The 19,773-nt window shown below is 45.6% G+C and overlaps 1 protein-coding gene across 7 annotated transcripts in view; it reads left to right on the plus strand.

Annotated features, from left to right (window-relative positions):
- CNOT7 (CCR4-NOT transcription complex subunit 7) overlaps positions 1–19,773 on the plus strand; it is a 33,787-nt gene that overhangs the window by 3,345 nt on the left and 10,669 nt on the right. For 2 of the 7 annotated variants that reach the window (XM_083169718.1, XM_083169751.1), the window contains exons 2-3: positions 14,546–14,749; positions 16,897–17,090. In XM_083169718.1, the coding sequence (XP_083025844.1) occupies positions 14,633–14,749; positions 16,897–17,090 (311 nt within the window). In that variant the 5' untranslated portion in view covers positions 14,546–14,632. Of the gene's footprint in view, positions 1–989; positions 1,169–2,230; positions 2,580–14,545; positions 14,750–16,896; positions 17,091–19,773 lie in introns of those variants that run through there. The other 5 variants (XM_083169727.1, XM_083169737.1, XM_083169744.1 and 2 more) reach the window with 5 other exon arrangements.

Consider the following 19,773-nt stretch of genomic DNA (forward strand, 5'->3'; position numbering starts at 1 on the left):
GAATAAAAAAGTTAAAACATTCGACAGAATTCCCTTTGTAACAACGTACACCCCTGCCAGTCAAGTTTTACCTAGAGCCTTACATGCTGTGTGGCCACTAGTGAAGAGTGACCCGTCCTTACCTTGTTTTAAACAGAAAAATATTATGCCCAGCTACAAACGGGGTAAAAATCTAAAAGACATGTTGGTAAAAACAAATATTCTTCCTAAACCCCAAGCAACCTTATTTAATGTACAAAAGAAAAAACCAGGCTGTTACAAATGCCCTTCATGTACAACCTGTAAAACTATGATCACAGGTGCAGATTTTGTACACCCACAAACGGGTCAAAAATTCAAAATAAACCACGTTGTCACCTGCAAATCTCAGTACATTATATATACCATAATATGCCCATGCGGCAAATGGTATGTGGGCCAAACAATAAGGACGTTCAGAGAACGTATGGCTCTTCACAGGTCGGCCATCAATGCCTGCCTAGCCGGAGAAAAAATAGAACAACCGGTGGCCAAACATTTTAAAACTTGCAATCATTCAGTAAATAGTCTACGCAGTAAAATCATAGACCATGTACCCCCTCTACCGAGAGGAGGTGACAGACAAAAAATACTGTCCCAAAGGGAATCCCAATGGATATTTAAATTAAACACTATGGCACCAGAGGGGTTAAATGAAAAAATAGCATGGAATGCATTTATCTAATAACCTGATAATGTGTTAAAATTTGTACACAAGATTGTAACATTATTGCATGCATTGGTATTTGTGTACACATGGGGCAATGTAAGAGAAGTGCAAAGAGATGAGACAGCCCATATAGACGCACAGATAAATTGTTACGTCCTTCCGTTTACATTTAATCTAAAAGAATACTCCAATTTGCACATGTTTTTAACCTTCAGTGTCCACTCACTTAGTACATTCAGCAGTATTGTTTAAAACACTTTTTTACATGTTTTTAATCACTATTTTTGCACTATATTTCCAGCAGTGCGCTGCTGGTCCTATTGACACAGCCTGTAACGGAGCCGGAGGTCTGAGGGAGCGAGCGTCCAGGTAACTAGGCAACGGCAGCGCGTCATCACGGGGGCGGAGCCTACCAACCCGGAAGCCGCACGCACGGACACCGGCGTCCGACACAGGTACACAGACACTGCTGAATAAAAGGTAAGAGAGCGCACAGCTCTACTTCTTTCTTCTTACTCACAGCACTTTGCACTTTCTCAAGCCCACGTCCTGATGAAAAGGCCGACATGGCCTTGAAACGTCGACAGATGACGCTGTAGACCTTTTTGCTTCTCTGCACCAATAAATATGGTTTAAAAACCAGGAGCCCTTTGGAGTGCCGCCTCTTACTTGTGGATCCTGTTACAGGTCTCAAGCATCTCCCTATCATTATATATATATATATATATATATATATATATATATATTCATTCATTTGCGGGTCAAGGAGCGGTAGAATGTGAGAGTACAAGCTGTGAAGGGTGGTGGGACAGCTAAAGCTAGAATGTGGATGTTACTAGAGAAGTGATAATCTATTCAGAATGTGGTATACTACAGGCGCCATCCAGGCAAGTGAGCAACCTGTCCTCTTGGGTGTGATACCTATTTCTAGTCTTTTGAAATATTGAAACATCAATTTAAATGTAAAACATGCCTAGCCATTATACAGGAGGAGTACGCATATTTTTGCTCCATGGTGTAGTTGTGATGCTCACTTGCCCATCGTAGGTTCTTTCGATGGTGGGCAGGGGTTAGTGGGCACTCTGGCTGACCTATGGCTACACAGTCCCATATGTAACAAGCTGTGATGCACTGTGTGTTCTAACACTTATCATAGCCAGCATTAATGTTTACAGCACATTAGGCTACATGGTACTACGGTACTTGTGTACTATCTGGGCGCCCGATTTTTTTCATTGCATGCCACTACTTCAGGCATGCGATGCGATTTTTCATTGTAAAGACCTGATTTTTAATTGAATAGTCAACCATGGGTGATTTCATACGACCACTATCCAACTTCGCATGTAGTTGATTTTATATAGAGCCCGAAGCGTGGCGAGCGCATGCGGATTACTTTACATGTATTCTGCGTCCCCTCGCGGGGCTCGCTGCGCTCGCCACACTATATAAAATCAACTCCATGCGTAGTTGGATAGTCGGGGTATGAAATCACCCATGGGTGACTATACAATTAAAAATTGGTTCTTTACAATGAAAAATCGCATTGCATGAATTGTATGCCACTATATTGCATGCGATGCAATGAAAAAATCGGGCGCCCAGATATTACACAAGTACCGGCTACTCTAGCTCCTTGTCATTGATTGTTCTTCCATGGACCACTTTTAGTAGCTAATAACCACTGCATAATGGGAATACCTCAGTACGACGGCCATTTTGTAAATGCTTTTACCCTATCGTCTAACCATCATAATTTGGCCCTTGTAAAGCTTCACTGCAGATCCTTCCGTTTGCCCATTTATCTGCTTCCAACACATCAACTTAAAGAACTGACTGACAATTGCTGCCTACTTTTATCGTATCCCTTGACAGGTGCCGTTGTTATGAGGTAATTATAGCTCCTGTAGGATAAATTTTTGTTACAGAGAAATTAAAATAATATATAATTATATTTAAAGACGTTTATATAATATCCTTAGGTTGTATTATGTGGTAAGGGACAGGATTTGCATCTGTTTGTCCACATATATTATGATGGGAAGCGCAAGCACTGATTTTGTTTTTCATTTACCAGAAATAATTGAAATTTGTAGTGGACCTCCAACCCAGGGCACCTCTGCAAGTGTCCCGGGACACCCCAGGGTGCCACTGTTCTAAGTTTGGGATCCACTGACTTTAAATATATTGTTAGTAATACCTCCAAGAGAAGATATTGATCATAAAAGGTGGAATACATGTTTGGTTTTACCACTGAGCGATGTCACTGATGGCGTGCTCACACTACCAGAGTGAGCAACACGGCTATTACCCGGCATTTTAACGCTGGGGACTGCAGCACCGGATCCTGTTCTTACTGCTAAGGCAAATTCCCAGTGGAAGCATTTCTACACGGTAATTTGCCTTTTAACACAGGGTTTTTTTTTTGTGTAAACTGGTCAACCAGGGTCTCCAACCTGGGTAAAAAGCAAGGTTGGAGACCCGGGAATTTTGACACGGGTTGAACTGTTCACACTGAAAAAAGAAACCCCATGTTAAAAGGCAAATTATTGGGTGGACATGCTAGACCTGGGAGTTTGCCTAGCAGTGATAACGGGGTATGAGTGTTGTTCAGTTATGTAGTTGCCAAGGCACATGTAACTTTAGTATCTTTTTGACAGAACAATGTAGTGCAACTGGCATGTAACATGCTTCTCTTCTATGGGTCTCGGAGTGATCCCCCTCTCACCTAGCGACTGAATGATCATTTAGAGATTCCATCGTGAGACTGCTCTGCATGAACACTACACAAATCTTGGAACAGAAACCTAGGGCCTGATTCAGACATGCTGACTAGGCTGCAAATATTTGCAGGTAAACGCGGCCTTGCTGAGTGCTAAATCGCCCAGTGTATAGTAGTAGTGTTCCTGCTAGGCTGTTTTAGCGCTGTCCCCTGCCCAATTTTTAAGGAGCAAAATGCGCCCTGCCCTTCTAGCAGTGCCCCACTAAAAGAGCCTGCTGCCTGTCCCTGGCGGTGCGCACGGGGAAGCCCAGTGCCTCCGTAGATGGCGATGCCCGGTGCTTCCCCAGCAGTGCAGCGACTTTGGCGGGGCCAGGCACGCCCCCTTTAGTGATGGTATTGGCCCACAACGGTGATGTCGGCAGGCCCGGTCCGCCCTCCCTATGCTGCCCTGCACAGTTCCTAGAAGGAACACTATAAGAGTGCTTAGTTCTCACAGTATATAGAGAAGATGGGGTCCCCCAAATTGGAGCTTTTCCACTTAAAAGGTACACCATTTTGATCCGGACTGGTAGGTGTTTTCCGCTGGAGGTAGAATTAAGTGTCCAGTATTGCAGCTGGAAGAATTGTAAGTTTGCGAGCAGGGCCCTCCAACCTCTATGTTGGTTGTTTCTACCCAGTTTGTTTTATCACTGTTTTCATCTGTAAAACTGCAACGGAATCTGCTGCGCTATATAAGAAACTGTAAAAAAATATGAAGCAAAATGGAGTCCGGAACCCAGGTACAGGTAGGTGAGTAGATGGTGGTAGTGGATTGATGGCAAGCTGAGCTGGTTCAAGCCGAATAAGAAGTGTAACAGTCCTCCAAGAAATCCCAACTGGATCCTGGACCCGGGTTTTGCCTCAGTATTAGTAAATTTACTCCACTGTGTCCATTAAGTTTTTTCTGTGGATAAGGTACTAAAACTGCTGAAGTTCCTTTGGAGAATTAATTTTCTTCCTGGTCCATAAAATAGGAAGAATGGGCTTTTCTGGGTATATGTCAGTGATGAAGGTAGAAGATCTTCCAATGTCTAGAAAAGAAAGGGGAGTCTGTACAGTGACAGTACCATCAGAAAGGGGTGACTTACCAGTGATTTTCTAGTCAGCAGATGCACCCATGGAGTAGGGGACCTTAATACAACTGCTGCATGCAGACACTGTATACTTGGGTTTGCAAGACAAAACAGAGTGTGTCATTTTCCTCCACACAAGCTGAGAGCAGCTACCAGTGTGTATAGAAGTCACACACATATTGCTAGTCCTCCCAGCTACAAGGCTACCTAGGGAGAGGGAATGCGCATTGGTGGAACTTGGGCATGTTATAATACATTATGTGGGGTTTACATAGAAAATATGCAGGAGCTCTTTCCTATTGCATTAATATCACGGGTGCCTATTTTTAAAGAGGAGACAATCAGCAGCACTTGGGGGGGGGCTAAATGACGCAAGTTGCATCTTTAGCCCCGCCCTTCCCCCGAAAAGACTCAAATCGTAGGAAATTAGCGTTGCCGCGGGAGCCGCCAGTATCCGGGATGGTTGCCCACCTTTCCCGGGGGACCCAATTTTCGGGAGCCTCCCGACCATTCCGGAAAGGTAGGCAACCCTGATTAATACGGTTTCTGCATACATGTAACCAGCTTTACAGTAGTCTGTGACCACTGCCTTTCTATGTCATCCCTGGGCCCAAGATTTAGTGCAGTGGTTTCCAAACATTTCCCCAGGTTATCAGAATGTTTTTCACAGCACCCCTTGGCCAAAACTTTCATATTCCAAACAAAAAAACATATTAAATGACGTAACTTGTGTTTATATGTCATTTGTTAGGTGGTGAGAGAGAGGATTTGCTTCTGTTTGTCCGCATATTTTATGGTTGGAAGCCACCAGCTCTAGTCTATCAATTTACATTGATCATAATTAATTTTAGTGGATCCTGGAACACTAATCCAAGGCACCCTCACAAGAGTCCCAGGGCACCCCAGTGTGGGAACCACTGACTTAAAGAGATAAAAAGTCCATTTACGCTGTGTTAAAAGGAGACTTTCAGAACATTTGTCACTCTACGTATGCCCACAACCTACTGTAATATACCACATGTGTAAACCCTGCACCTCAGCCAGGATTTTCCGTCAGTGAAAGCATCAGGCTGAAGTGATATGCTTATACATATCTGTGCATGCACACAGGGACCAATTCAGACACATTTGCACGGCACAAATTTGCAGGGGTTAGTGTTCAGATAAACTGCTGCCCTGTTACACATCCGTTTGCACCCATGCAAATCTCCGTAACAGTCTCATCATCGAATGGTTTGTATGCTGGCCACAAGTTCTCACAATGCCTTGTAGCCCAGGCACATTCGGGCTGCAGCTGACATCACAAACCCTCCACTAACAGGGTTAGGCACTGTTTTATCTGTCACTCCCTGAGGGATTTTGTTTTGGCACGCCCAGCGTTTTTCTTGGCACTCCCATGAATTTGCCAATTCCCACACCCACTGCATGTTAATCACTGTGCTTAAGGCCAACGAACATAACAAGTTGCAGTACTTGATTGCAGCCAGGAAATGCGCAGTTCAGGGGCGTAACTCCCAGAGGCCATGGAGCTCCAAGCCCTAAAGGGGCACCTGCTGGTTCACAGTCAGATGTAAGTAAGACCATAGCTCTTCCAAAGGAAATTTGCAGCACGCTCGTTGCTGCATAGTTAATCAGTTTTGTCAACTTGCCTCCGGGCAACTGGGATGAATTTACTACTCTGGCGCAGATGATCGGTAATCGACCTCTGTGCGAATTTGCAGCAATGTGAACAGGTCTGAATGGGGCCCATAATCATATGATCGGCATGGATCTAATAAAACCACTCTGAACTAGTGCCCATTGAATATGATTGGCTAGTGCCAATTGTTATGCTTCTTATTAAAATTGACTCATGATACAGTCCCCCATAGTAGTCTGTGGAGATGGCCGTAAGCAGCGTAACATAGATAATCACCGGCTAGATCTCTCATTTCCTCTGCATTTGGTACATGTGGCCTAATTCAGCTTCAGGCGGTGATTACAGAATATCGCTATTAGGCAATTTTCTGTAATCTGCACATGCGCAAACACACACTGGGTGGGCGCCCAACTAACATATAAGTACCCACACACCCCTTAACTGCAGTCGCATTCTAGAAAATGCAAATGCAGTCCTTAAGTACCAATGCGGCGGCATCGTTGCTGGGGCACCGTCTGGGCAAATCAGGCCCAATGCGGCGGCATCGTTGCTGGGGCACAGTCTGGGCAAATCAGGCGTGTGGACTGTTTGCGGTAAGGTCCGTGACCGCTGCATGCCGTCACACTCAGCCGCTGCAATCCACAACATGGCGGCCTGGAGACTGGCTGTGCTGTTGGCTTTGCCGTCACAGGGCTACCTTTTAAGATGCAAGCACTTCACTGTATAGCAAAGTGCTTGCGTAATAGCTATTCAATTGCAAAACTTAGCATTCACATCACGGGGCGGGACCTGGCATGGTGGAGGGAGCATTTGCACTTTTGCAAATCTTCACAAAACTACGACTGAATTACAGATGGGGCCTTCGTCATCTATAGCGCCGGCATGCCGAGCGTCCCTGTCTCGCTGCACCTTTTCGCTTAGATGGGGACATGGGAACCTCTCACACACTTGCACGTCCATTACCGCTAATGGTGCGTGCGAGCATCTTACACGCAAGTACGTACCATTCTCGTCTAATGTTGCACCGAGAGTGGTATAGATGACGGCGACCTCATTGTGTGAAGTGGTGACAGACGGCCTCCTGCATATTCACTGATGTTTAGTTCCATCACTGCTTCATAAATGGACACATAAATCATGACCTACAGATGTGTCCACATACATCTATCTTCTGTGCGCTACACATGACATGCAAGCTCCGTGTAACTTGAGGGCCCTCATACCTTTTGACTGTCTGTACATACCCAGGTTATTGTATCACTGTCTCCTATTGTAAAGTGCAACGGAATATGCTACGCTATATAAGAAACTAAATAAATAAGTAACACTGAGCGTCTTTGCATTAAACATTTTCCGTTCCAGTGCATCTTATGTGCCAAACGGTGTGACTAGGCATGCCTATAGTCTGTGTGCGACTGTGGCTGTATTTGCACAGAAAATGGTACACTACAGTGTTTTGCTGGAAAACTCTGTAATGTAGCTTTTCGTTTGTCCATCATGCATAGTATATAGGCCAGGGGTGTCCAAACTTTTGGAGACAAGGGCCAGTTTTGGTGAGGTGAAAATGTGGGGGGCCTACCATTCAGCCTGACATTCTTTGAATCATTAATCACATCAGAATGGTCCCCCACTCTTCCCCCATTCACTCTATGTCCCCCAGCCTGCCCCGATTCACTGTATGTCCCCCAGCCTGCCCCTCCTTCACTGTATGTCCCCCATTCACTGTATGTTCCCCACTCTGCACCCATTCACTCTGTCCCACAGCCTGCCCCCCTTCTCTTAATGTCCATCAGTGCCTCCATTCATTGTATGTCCCCAAGCCTGACCCTCCTTCACTGTATGACCCCCATTCACTATGTACCCCATTCTGCCCCCATTCACTGTATGTCCCCCAGCCTGCCCCTGCTCCCCCTTCTCTGAATGGCCATCACTGCCTCCATTCACTGTATGTCCCCCACTCTGCCCCCTCCCTTCTCTGTATGTTTCTCAGCCCCTTGTGTAAGCCAGAGGAAGGAGAGGCAAAGCAGGCTCTGCAAGGGCAGGAGATGCTTGGGCTCCCGCTGCCATCCTCCTACACTCTGCATGTTACAGGAACAAGCTTCCCCCTTGCTGCCCCCCTCCCCAAACACTGCTGTCACTGTGATTGTGGAGTAGGGTGATATAGGGCTGCAGGGGTAGGACAACAAACACATCTGACTGTGGCGGCCGTCACCTCCCCACTGCAGCAGACAGCAAGGTAAAGGCGCGCTCACCGGGGCCCCACCTTTAGTGTCCTGTGCTGGCTTCCCACATCTGATGCTTTGCCCGCTTCCAGCTTGAGGCTGCGGGCCACTTGAAATGACAGCACGGGCCGCAATTGGCCCCCGGGCCTGACTTTGGGCATGCCTGATATAGGCAATCTGTATATGTTGTCTCTGGTCTTTGTCCCCTACTGCTTACAGTATTGTACTTTACTATATCATCATATAATAATGGCTAAAGTAGACAATGTATACATTATATTTCCTCTACCTTCCCCCATGGCAGCCATTACTATGGGTTCCTCCCTTCTGGGTAGTCCTTCGGAAAAGAAAAAAAGACACCAGCCCCTATAAGAAGGCTCCACCTCCCTGCTCCGGCGTCTTTTTTTCTTTTCCGGGTAGTTGGAAGGGCTTACCCTGTGAAGTGCTGCCTGGATACCGCTGCTCAGGTGTGAGGACTTTGCTGCAGCTGGTGGGGTCCGGTCCCAGAGTTTGTGCCGCATGCAAACCCAGAAAGGGGTAAGCTGAGTCGGCGGCATCCTCAGGAGTGCACTATCAAGCGGCGCGGGATAGCGTTTGCAGTGTAACTCCTGGCCTGTGTTAATCTCCGTAGAGAACAGGCGGGTGTCAGGTGGTGCGCGACGCGGGAGATTACGCGTGCATAACAAGTAGCCGGCTGAAGGAAGAAGCCGGAAGACGCCGGGTCGCGTGGACGCTGCTGCGACTGCTGCACGGAGCGCGGTTGGACGGGTGAGAGAGTCTGATATTTTTTGTTGTCCACTGCATCACCAATGCTTGCGGGGAGAGAGAGAGAAGTAAGCACCTTGTATTTTGCTTTTGTCAGAATTCTGTGGAAAGGATTGTCTGCTTGGAAGCAGGTGTGTTGGAGTAGTACTGAGGCGGTAACTCTTTCCCTGCTGGATTGAAGAGGTGATTGTGGATGCAGTACTCTCTTACTGAATGAGCAGTGTTTTTTTGCATAAGCTAAAGTTGTATATGCTTCTATTCAGCGCACCACCTTGAGATTATGGAGGAGGAAAACCGGCAGGCTGTTAGGAAGTCAGGGTAAGCCCTAAGAGAGGAATATTTTTTTAATGGTGGTGGTCATTAGTTTTTTATTTTTATTTTTGTTGTGGCACCACTGTGTTTGTTACTTAGGTGATATTCTTTGTTGGTAGGTCTGAGACCAGCAGAGAAAAGGAAGCTAAGCAGAAGAGATCACACAAAGCTAAATGCAGTTCTTGTGACAAATCTTTGCCTGAGAGGCATGTGGGCAGCCTGTGTGAGGCTTGTAAGACCCCGCTGCAAATACCTATGGTTCAGATGAACAGTCTGGTAGATATGCTGAGAAAATCACTGTCAGATACCTTTATGACTAAGGAGGATTTTTCCAAAATGAGATCTAAAAGGAAACATGCTGTATTAAGTGATTCAGATGAATCAGTGGAAGCAGCTGGCAGTGTGCATGTGCTGGATCAAGATCCTGACATTGATGATGAGGATCAATTACAGGATAAGTCTGAGTCTGACTTCAGTACAGACATGATTAATAACTTATTGGGACTGATTCACAAGTCTTTGAACATAGAGGATCCAGCAGAAGATCTTAATTTGCAAGAATTGCTGTTTAAAGATAAAAGGAAAAAGAGTAAAGTTTTTCCATTATCACAGACTTTAAAAGGGGTGATTGCTGATGAGTGGAAACACCCAGATAAAAGGATTGCTATACCAAGTAGGATTGCAAAAATGTATCCATTTGAGAGGGAGCAAGTTTCATCCTGGGATGAGGCCCCTAGGGTGGATGCAGCGGTCTCTAGGATATCCAGGAAGACTACGCTTCCACTAGAGGACGCAAACATTTTTAAGGATCCCATGGAAAGGAGGATCGAATTGGGCCTTAAAAGGCAACACTTGGTAGCAGGGGCGGCATTAAAGCCTGGTGCAGCAATGGCGGTGACCTCCAGAGTTCTCAGAGGCTGGTGTCAGCAGCTTGAGGCTGATATATTGGATGGCATAAAGAGGTCTGAGTTAATCAAAATGATTCAGGACATACAACTGGCAGTACAGTTCTTGTGTGAGGCCTCTTTGGACTCAGTGCGCCTGGCTGCAAGGGCAGGGGCCACTACAGCAGCTATCAGAAGGGCCTTGTGGCTGAAGCCATGGGCTGCAGACGTTCAGTCAAAGAACAAGTTAATGTCTCTTCCGTTCCAGGGTGATTACCTGTTCGGAAAGCAGCTGGATGATCTGGTGACAAAGATATCTGGGGGCAAGTCGGTTTGGTTGCCCCAGGACAAAACTGCCAAGAAGAATGTGCCTAGTAGGTTCAACAGATACCAGCCACAGGATTATAGGGAAGCCAGGAGTTATAGGCCTGGCAGGGCCTATAGAAGGGGATCCTGGATATCCAGGGCAAATTTTCGGGCCCAAAGGGGCAGAGAAAATAGATTCCCTTCCAAGAAGGAACAGCAATGACGCCGACCCTCAAAGGGTAGGTGCCAGACTGTTAAAGTTTCATCAGGTCTGGCAAAGGTCCACCACAGACAGGTGGGTCTTGGAAATCATCCAGTCAGGATACAAGATAGAGTTCAAAACGTGGCCAGGAAATCTGGTAGTAGAATCCCCTATTCCCAGGGACAAGGAGGAAAGGGAAGCTTTGTTTTTGAGTTTGGAAGAGATGATGGCCCAAGGCGTGGTCACTGTAGTACCAAGAGGACAAGAGCCTCTAGGGTGGTACTCTCGTTTTTTTGTTATAAAAAAAGCATCCGGAGGTTTTCGTACCATTCTGGATCTCAGACGTCTCAACAAAAAGGTGCGCATCAGGCCATTCAAGATGGAATCAATCAAGTCCATACTTCCAGAGATAGGTCCAGGAGATTTTATGACTTCAATAGATCTCAAAGATGCGTACCTTCATGTGCCAATATTCGAGGGACATCGAAAATTTCTACGTTTCAAGATACTAGGTGTGAGCTATCAATTCACGGCCCTCCCATTCGGGTTGGCAACTTCCCCACGCACATTCTCAAAGGTACTGATAGTACTAGTGGCAAGACTGAGGCAAGAAGGCATAAAGCTATGGCCTTACCTAGACGACATACTTATAGTGGCAAGCTCCAGGGACGTTGTGCTACGTCACACAGAAAGAGTGATTCAATGTTTGGAGCAACATGGGTGGCTTATAAATCGAAAGAAAAGTAATTTAGAGCCAACTCAGAAAATACAATACTTGGGAGTGATAATAGACTCCGCCCAAATGAAGGTGGCATTAACCGCCGACAGGAGGTTGAAGTTGATACAACAAGCCAATATGATGAGGATAAGATCAACGGTGAGGTCACAGGACTGTATGAAGGTGCTGGGTCTCATGGCGGCCGCATTAGAGACAGTGCAATGGTCCAGATTTCATATGAGGAAAATACAGGCCTGCTTTCTCATACAATGGAACAAGGACAGCAAAAATCTGATGCAAAGAATAGTGTTGACAAAGGCGGCAAAATTAGATTTGGCCTGGTGGTCAGACGACGATCGGCTAAGACAGGGAAGGTCGTTCGCCCCCATGGAGCAAGTAGTCGTGACTACGGATGCCAGTCAAATAGGCTGGGGAGCAACTTGTGGTCCAGGGATTGCACAAGGAAGATGGTCCCCATCCTGGGGAAAAGCACACTCCAATGTGAGAGAAATGGAGGCAGTGGTCAGAGCGTGTCGTCAGTTCCAGAGTCAGATTCAGGGCAAAGAGCTCATCATCAGATCAGACAATCGGGCTGTAGTGGCCTATATAAATCGCCAAGGCGGAACAAGAAGTCGCAGTCTGATGGAAGTGGCAGACAGGTTGTTGGCCTGGGCAGAGACTTCTGTTCTAAACATAACATCGGTCTTTCTGGCAGGGAAAGAGAACTACAGGGCAGACGAATTAAGCAGGAAGACCTGTCTACCAGGAGAATGGTCGCTCAACGACGAAGTTTTCACCATGTTAGTGAGGAGATGGGGTCTACCTCAAGTGGACCTCATGGCCTCAGCAGAGAACAACAAGGTACCAGTGTACTTTTCTCGATTCAAGGATCCGCAAGCAGAGCAATGGGACGCGCTGACGGCCACCTGGTGGATGAGGCGTGCCTATGTTTTCCCACCGATTCCGGTAATTCCGAGCTTGTTGAGGAAAATTCAGAGGGAGAAAGCAGAGGTAATAGCGGTACTACCTTATTGGCCACGGAGGGCGTGGTTTGCTTCAGTACGCCAGATGGCGGTGGAAGAACCGTGGACGCTTCCGTCAAGACCCGATCTTCTAGTTCAGGGGCAAATATGTCAGCCGCAACCTTTGACCTGGAAGTTGACGGCCTGGCGGTTGAAACCAGGTCATTGACTGAAAAGGGTTTTGAAGGGGAAGTGGTCCAAACCCTGCTCAAGGCTAGGAAGGGATCCACTTCTGCAGCGTATTACAAAGTATGGAAAAAATACGTATCAAGGTGTAAGGAGAAGATGCAGTCGCCGAGGGAAGTTACATCAGTACTAAGTTTTCTGCAAGTAGGACTGCAGATGGGACTGTCCTTAAGTACTTTGAAGGTACAAGTCTCAGCCCTGTCGGCAATGTTGGACTGGGACTTGGCAGGGGACAGGTATTTCCGAAGGTTTATTCAGGCAGTAAGAAGACTGAAACCTAAATTTAGATCTCCCATGGCACCTTGGGACTTGAATTTGGTGCTTGGGGTGCTTATGGAACCTCCGTTTGAGCCCTTACACGAAATTTCATTATTATTTCTTTCCTGGAAAGTTTTATTTTTGGTGGCAATTACGTCTGCAAGAAGAATTTCAGAATTGCAAGCGTTGTGGGCAGAAGAGCCTTTTCTAATTTTTTTTGAGAATAGGGTAGTTCTAAGAACTAATCCACAATTCCTACCAAAAGTTGTGACAGAGTTTCACATAAATCAAGAGATTGTTTTGCCCTCTTTTTGTATGAATCCTACAAACGAAAAGGAGAAGCGTTTGCATAACTTGGATATTGTGAGAGCGCTAAAAGTTTATGTTCAGAGAACAAAAGAAGTTCGAACAGTCAAGAATCTGTTTGTTCTAACAACTGGTGCTAGAAAGGGTCAAATGGCCTCAAAGGCGACATTGGCGCGGTGGATTAAGGACTGTATCCTCAAAGCGTATCAAGTGAGGCAGAGAGAGCCACCTGTGAGCTTGAAGGCACACTCTACAAGAGCAATGGCCGCTTCCTGGGCGGAGAAAGGATCCGCTTCAGTGGAAGAATTATGTAAGGCGGCAGGATGGTCGTCGATACATACATTTACAAAACATTACAGACTGGATGTAATGTCTTCAGCAGACGCTAAGTTCGGGAGGAAAGTTCTTAGCGCAGCTCTATGAAAGTTTGAAGAAGTTGTTCTGAAACTATGATTTATGATTATTATGATTTCGAGGAGGCAACAATTCGGTGCTGGTTGTGAGTATGCCCTCCCGAAAATAATAACTGCTGGGGTATGACCCATAGTAATGGCTGCCATGGGGGAAGGTAGAGGAAATATCAGATTATTACCTGGTAATATGTTTTCCTCTACTCCACCATGGCAGCATATATTCCCATCCCTTACGAATTGTTGTGTATTGTGTTATGTGGAATAATTATTTCTGTTTATGTATTAAAGCTGGAGAATGCAAGACACCGGAGCAGGGAGGTGGAGCCTTCTTATAGGGGCTGGTGTCTTTTTTTTCTTTTCCGAAGGACTACCCAGAAGGGAGGAACCCATAGTAATGGCTGCCATGGTGGAGTAGAGGAAAACATATTACCAGGTAATAATCTGATATATCTGATTGCTGTGAACTAGTTCAAATTATTCTTCTTCTTATCAACATCATTATTACGCATGTTATATCATACATATCAGTAATGTCTTTATATTAACCCTGTAGAGCCCGATGTAGTCATTGTGATAGGCAGAAAATTGAAGTATCTGACCTTTTTGAAAAATATGTTATAATTTTTTTGTGTCCTTTTTGATCTTACTTACATTTATAGCTATACTTGTGATTATTACATGATACAATTGTTGTGGGCTATTTGTATTTTTTTCTCAAATGTGCAAAAAAAAAAACACCCACCAACCGCTAATCTATATATAATATATATTTCTTGTTCCATGTTTGCAGATCGTCCTTCCCTCCATCTATGAACTGTTTCAGCGGCCACGTGCAACATTTTGATGCCTGCCTCTGAGCCCCTCCCCAATAGCCACTATGCCAGCAGCTACAGTGGACCACAGCCAGCGGATCTGCGAAGTCTGGGCTTGCAACCTGGATGAACAGATGAAGAGAATCTGTCAAGTTATACGCAAGTATAATTATGTTGCAATGGTATGTTTAGGGATTGTGACTTCCTTAAGCGATTTCTCCATTCTCGCCATTGTTCAGTTTTTAATCTCCACCGAAATGTATCCTATGATTTGACATGGTTAAGCTGATGCCCTGGAATGGGTTCTGTACTTAGTAAAAGGAGGATGTTGCAAAGATCGGTTGAGTGGTAGTCTGTACCCTGACGCATTTCGTGTGGCACAACCTACAACTTCATCTGATAAATATGTGGGTTATTCCACATCAGCATGATATTTTGTGGTGTATCTGTAGTGTGTAGCACCTTTCATAAAGTTCATTACAATTAGAATTCTGACACCCACTTCCACTTATTGGCTTTGTGGCAAGCATGTTTTACGGCAAAATTTCTCCACTATTCCTTACATTAGAAACCTGCGTGCCTGAACTATTTTCTATATCTCTTCCAAGTACTGAACTTACTGCATTAGTTCAACAAAATAATTATTTTTTGTCTTCGCTTTTAATGACCACCTTAGCTGCATCTGTGTATAGTTTTGCACTTTTTGGTACTCTTTACCTAGAAGGGCGCCCGTCGCGGGCATCGCGGGTACATTTATGTATGGCCGCGACGCGACCGACGCGATGCCCGCGATTTCCCATTGAAACCAATGTTAAACATGAAAATCGTGTCGGTCGCGTCGCGGCCGGCCATAAATGTACCCGCGATGCCCGCGACGCGATGCTCCCGGTTTCCCATAGGAATCAATGTTAAAAGGCGCGATGGACCCGATTTTACTGTTAAATGCCTCAATCCACCCGATTTGGCCATAGGAATCAATGTTAAATGGGCCACAGAGCCCATTAACCCTTAAATGTCCCCCCAAATTTTTAACGCCACCCCACGATCCACGCCAACCCGAAGCGTGGCGAGCGCAGCGAGCCCGCGAGGGGCGGCGGTACGCGTCCTCCGACCTTTTCATGCCCTACTATCCACTAGGGCGTGGTGTGAGAATATAATAGTGTGGCGAGCGCAGCGAGCCACCGAGCCCGAAGCGTGGCGAGCGCAGCGGATACCTTCACAGTTATGCGCGTCCCCTCGCGGGCTTCACAGGTGTCCGTGGCGAGGCGGACACCTGTGAAGCCCGCGAGGGGACGCGTCTACCTGTGAAGGTATCCGCGTCCCCTCGCGGGGCTCGCTGCGCTCGTCACGCTTCGGGCTCACTATTATATTCTCACACCACGCCCTAGTGGATAGTAGGGCATGAAAAGGTCGGAGGACGCGTACCGCCGCCCCTCGCGGGCTCGCTGCGCTCGCCACGCTTCGGGTTGGCGTGGATCGTGGGGTGGCGTTAAAAATTTGGGGGGACATTTAAGGGTTAATTTGGCCTTTATGGCCCCAAATCGGGTCCATTGAGGCATTTAACAGTAAAATCGCGGTCAATCTGCCGTTTTAACATTGTTCCCTATGGGAAAATCGCGGTGATCGCGGGCATCGCGGTCATCCCGATTTACCCGCGATGCCCGCAATGACCGCGATCACCGCGATTTTTACCCACGACGACCGCGATTTCAATCGCTGGCGCCGTTCTAGGTAAAGAGTACCCACTTTTTTCTCATTTTTCAATATGTTTAATGAAATTAAAAAAAATATATATAAATATTTATGTATTAGTACCCAATAACTTTTCCCTGCTTGATAGTATAGAGTTTAAAATAGTTATTGCATTTCTATTTGTAAAATATGAAAGTGGTACAGTAGTGCGTAGTGTCTCACACACAACATGTGACTATGGACTTCCCACTGGGAGGTTGCTCATTCCATATCAGTTTGGCAGCTTGAAGAGCATCGTTTATGCTAATGATGCATGTTTCTATATAATCCCATGGGACTCAAAAGAGAAGGCAGATGTGCACATCAATTTTTAATAATGAAATCTGCATCAGTTTTACATTCCTAGATACAGAGGAACCAACGTTCTTAAACATTTTGAAAGAAAAAGCAAAGAACCGAAGGAGTAAAAAAAAATATATAATACATATATTTTTAGATTTTCCTGTGGTCAGAGCCCTTATAATGGAGTTTTCTTTTGTAGATTATATTATACCTACATGCAAAGCACATATGACAAAATTTGATTTATATAGTCAGTATCTTAAAATGTTATATATTTTATATTTCTGATTTCCAGGACACCGAGTTTCCAGGGGTAGTTGCGAGACCAATAGGCGAATTCAGGAGCAACGCCGACTATCAGTACCAACTTCTACGCTGTAATGTGGACTTACTAAAGATAATTCAGCTTGGGCTAACATTTATGAACGAACAAGGAGAATACCCACCAGGAACCTCAACGTGGCAATTTAATTTTAAATTTAATTTAACGTAAGTTCAGTGGTTTATTTTTGGATCATATTTTGTACCTACATATAGAGGCTGCCATGCTCTTTGTGGCCATCTCCTTCTACATTGGCCTTTTTTTCTGTAACATAAGGATTTAAGATAAGCCTATGGATATTTTATGACTTTATGATCAGAATATAATGCCTCCGAGTTCGGCGACAGTCTGGGATGCCAGCTGAACCCTGAATTATTTTTTATTTAAAGGGGCAATCACTTACAAGGCAAAACCATTCCGCCCTATATGTTTGATCATTGTTCCCTGGGAGTATATGGCAAGGCCCTTACTCTTAAGTACAGTGTTTATGATGAGCCTGTTATTGATAATGTTTGAGGTACACTTTTATCTATCTATTGCAGGCATGACCAAACTATGGCCCTCCATATGTTGTGAAACTACAAGTCCCATCATGCATTGCCACAGTTTTGCTGTTAGGAAATGACAAAACTGTGACAAGGCAGGCTGGGATGTGTAGTTTCGCAACAGCTGGAGGGCCACAGTTTGTACATGCCTGACCTATTGTATCTACAGTATCTATCTGTCAAGATGTTCTATTTTGCGCAGATGTCCGTATGAATAATATCAGATTGGACAACATCTTGCGCAGATGTCAGTATGAATAATATCAGATTGGACAACATCTAGTATTGTCAGCTCCAACACTGACAACACTTGAGGGGATTTGCATGGTCTGCTGTTGATTCAAGTTGGCTCTCCCACCGGCAAAGTGGGTGGCAACTAGGGATTATTCTGTATACTAGGCAGTAGATACTTTAATTCGGTACTTTCTCCTTTTGAAAAGCCCAGGCCTCGGAGCAGAACGTGATGCCATAAAGGCAAGTCCGCACATAGGAAGAAGCGTCTGGCCATGTTCCTGATCTGTGGTACATTGCTTTGTACTACAACCATCAGCCGCAAGAAGCCCATTGATAGCAGTTCCAGGCAAGCTGTAACTACGTGTGCTCCATCTGGTATCATTACCCACATAGCTGATTTCCCCCTCTCTCCTCTGTCACTCACCATGCCGAGCGCCCTGACTACACCAGCCACTGAAGGGGTTAATCGAGGCGGGCGCTGACCTCACACATCCCTTAAAATGCCTGGGCATGCCTGCGTTTTTTTGGAGGCTCCCAGAAAACAGCCAAGTACCACCCCCAAACGCTGACTTCCTATCAGTCAAATTGTGAGGGGATTGCTATTTATCTTTCACTATTTTCATTCAGCACAGAATTGGCACATCAGCGATCAACTCTGAATAACCCCCAAAGTTCCAACTTTTGTTCTAATGCTTGAAGAATATCCAATTTTGAAATCATTAATATGGAGTTAGCCCCCGTGTTTGCTGCTGGAACAGAATCCAGACTCCTGGGAAGGCTTTTCATTAGAGCTTGGAGCAGGGCTGTGGGGAATTGGATGCATTCTGCCACATGAGCATTAGTAAGGTCGCAGTAAAAGCTGTCTTGCAGTCAGTGTCCCAATTCACCCCAAAGGTGTCCAGTGGTGCTGAGATCAGTGTCATTATATACTGTAGCATTAATATTTTCCCTTTGTTGGGACTAAAGCGTGCTGGCAAAGCCATCAAAAAACAGGCCAAGACCATTATTCCTCCTTCAGTAAACTCTACAGTTGGGCTTGGAAGTGTTCTCCTGGCATCTACCAAACCCAGATTCAGCCTCAGACTGCCAACTGGTAAAGCGTGATTCATTGCTACAGGGATTGTTTTTCCTCTACTCCAGAGTACAATAGTGGCGTGCTTTACTCCACTCCAACCAAACCCTAATATTGGGGGGCATCTGCATACTGTTGCACATGCCATTTGTGTATGTACATCTATAGAAGTATGTGTATATTGGGGGGTGCCCAATGGAACTACGTTTGGGAGGGACATGTGTAGCGGATTTATCGCATAGCAAACCGAGCAGCTGTTTAGGACCAGCCGACACCAGCCGGCTATGTAAAAGAGGATATACTTACTTGCATTGGTATTCTGTTCTACCTCCACTCCTGCACAGTCTAGTGAGAGGAGCAATCGGGAATGAATAACTGTACCCACCGCACACAACAATACAATGTGAGGTGAGGTGCACCAAGTGGAGGCTTTGTAGTGGCGGCAAGCGGTCCGGTGTGGGTCAGCGGCGGATGATTGGGTGTTGTAGCGGCATCTGCCTGAGTCACCTCTTAGAGCACTTTGTGATCCTCCCCGTCCCTAGCTCCATGTGCATCACTCTGAATGTTGCTGTGTGTCCCCAGGGTGACACACACACACACACACATATACACACAATATATGTGTGTAAGATGCCCTGGTATCCTCCTGTATAGAGTATTAGCAAAATGATGAGTAGCGGCACTCAGAGACTGAATGTAAATAACGATCTAAAAAGTACACAAATGCTGCGGGTCACAATAGCCTCCTATGAAATGCTACCTTACAGTATCATCCAGGAAAACATTGTGATGTCCATATGCAGATACAGTACACCCATAGTCGCAGACAGAGGATATCATTTGAATCAGCAGAAGCTGACAAGCTATTAAAAAGGAAAAAAATTGCAAAAAGCCCCGACGCTACAGAATCAAAAGCTGAAAGTGGCTACATTTGTGTAAAATATATATACATTAGCACACACACACACGTACGGATTAAATGGGAGAGGATCTTCTGTC

Source organism: Crinia signifera, chromosome 1 (assembly GCF_055691185.1).
Source record: "Crinia signifera chromosome 1, ASM5569118v1, whole genome shotgun sequence".
In the NCBI taxonomy this organism is placed as follows: domain Eukaryota; kingdom Metazoa; phylum Chordata; class Amphibia; order Anura; family Myobatrachidae; genus Crinia; species Crinia signifera.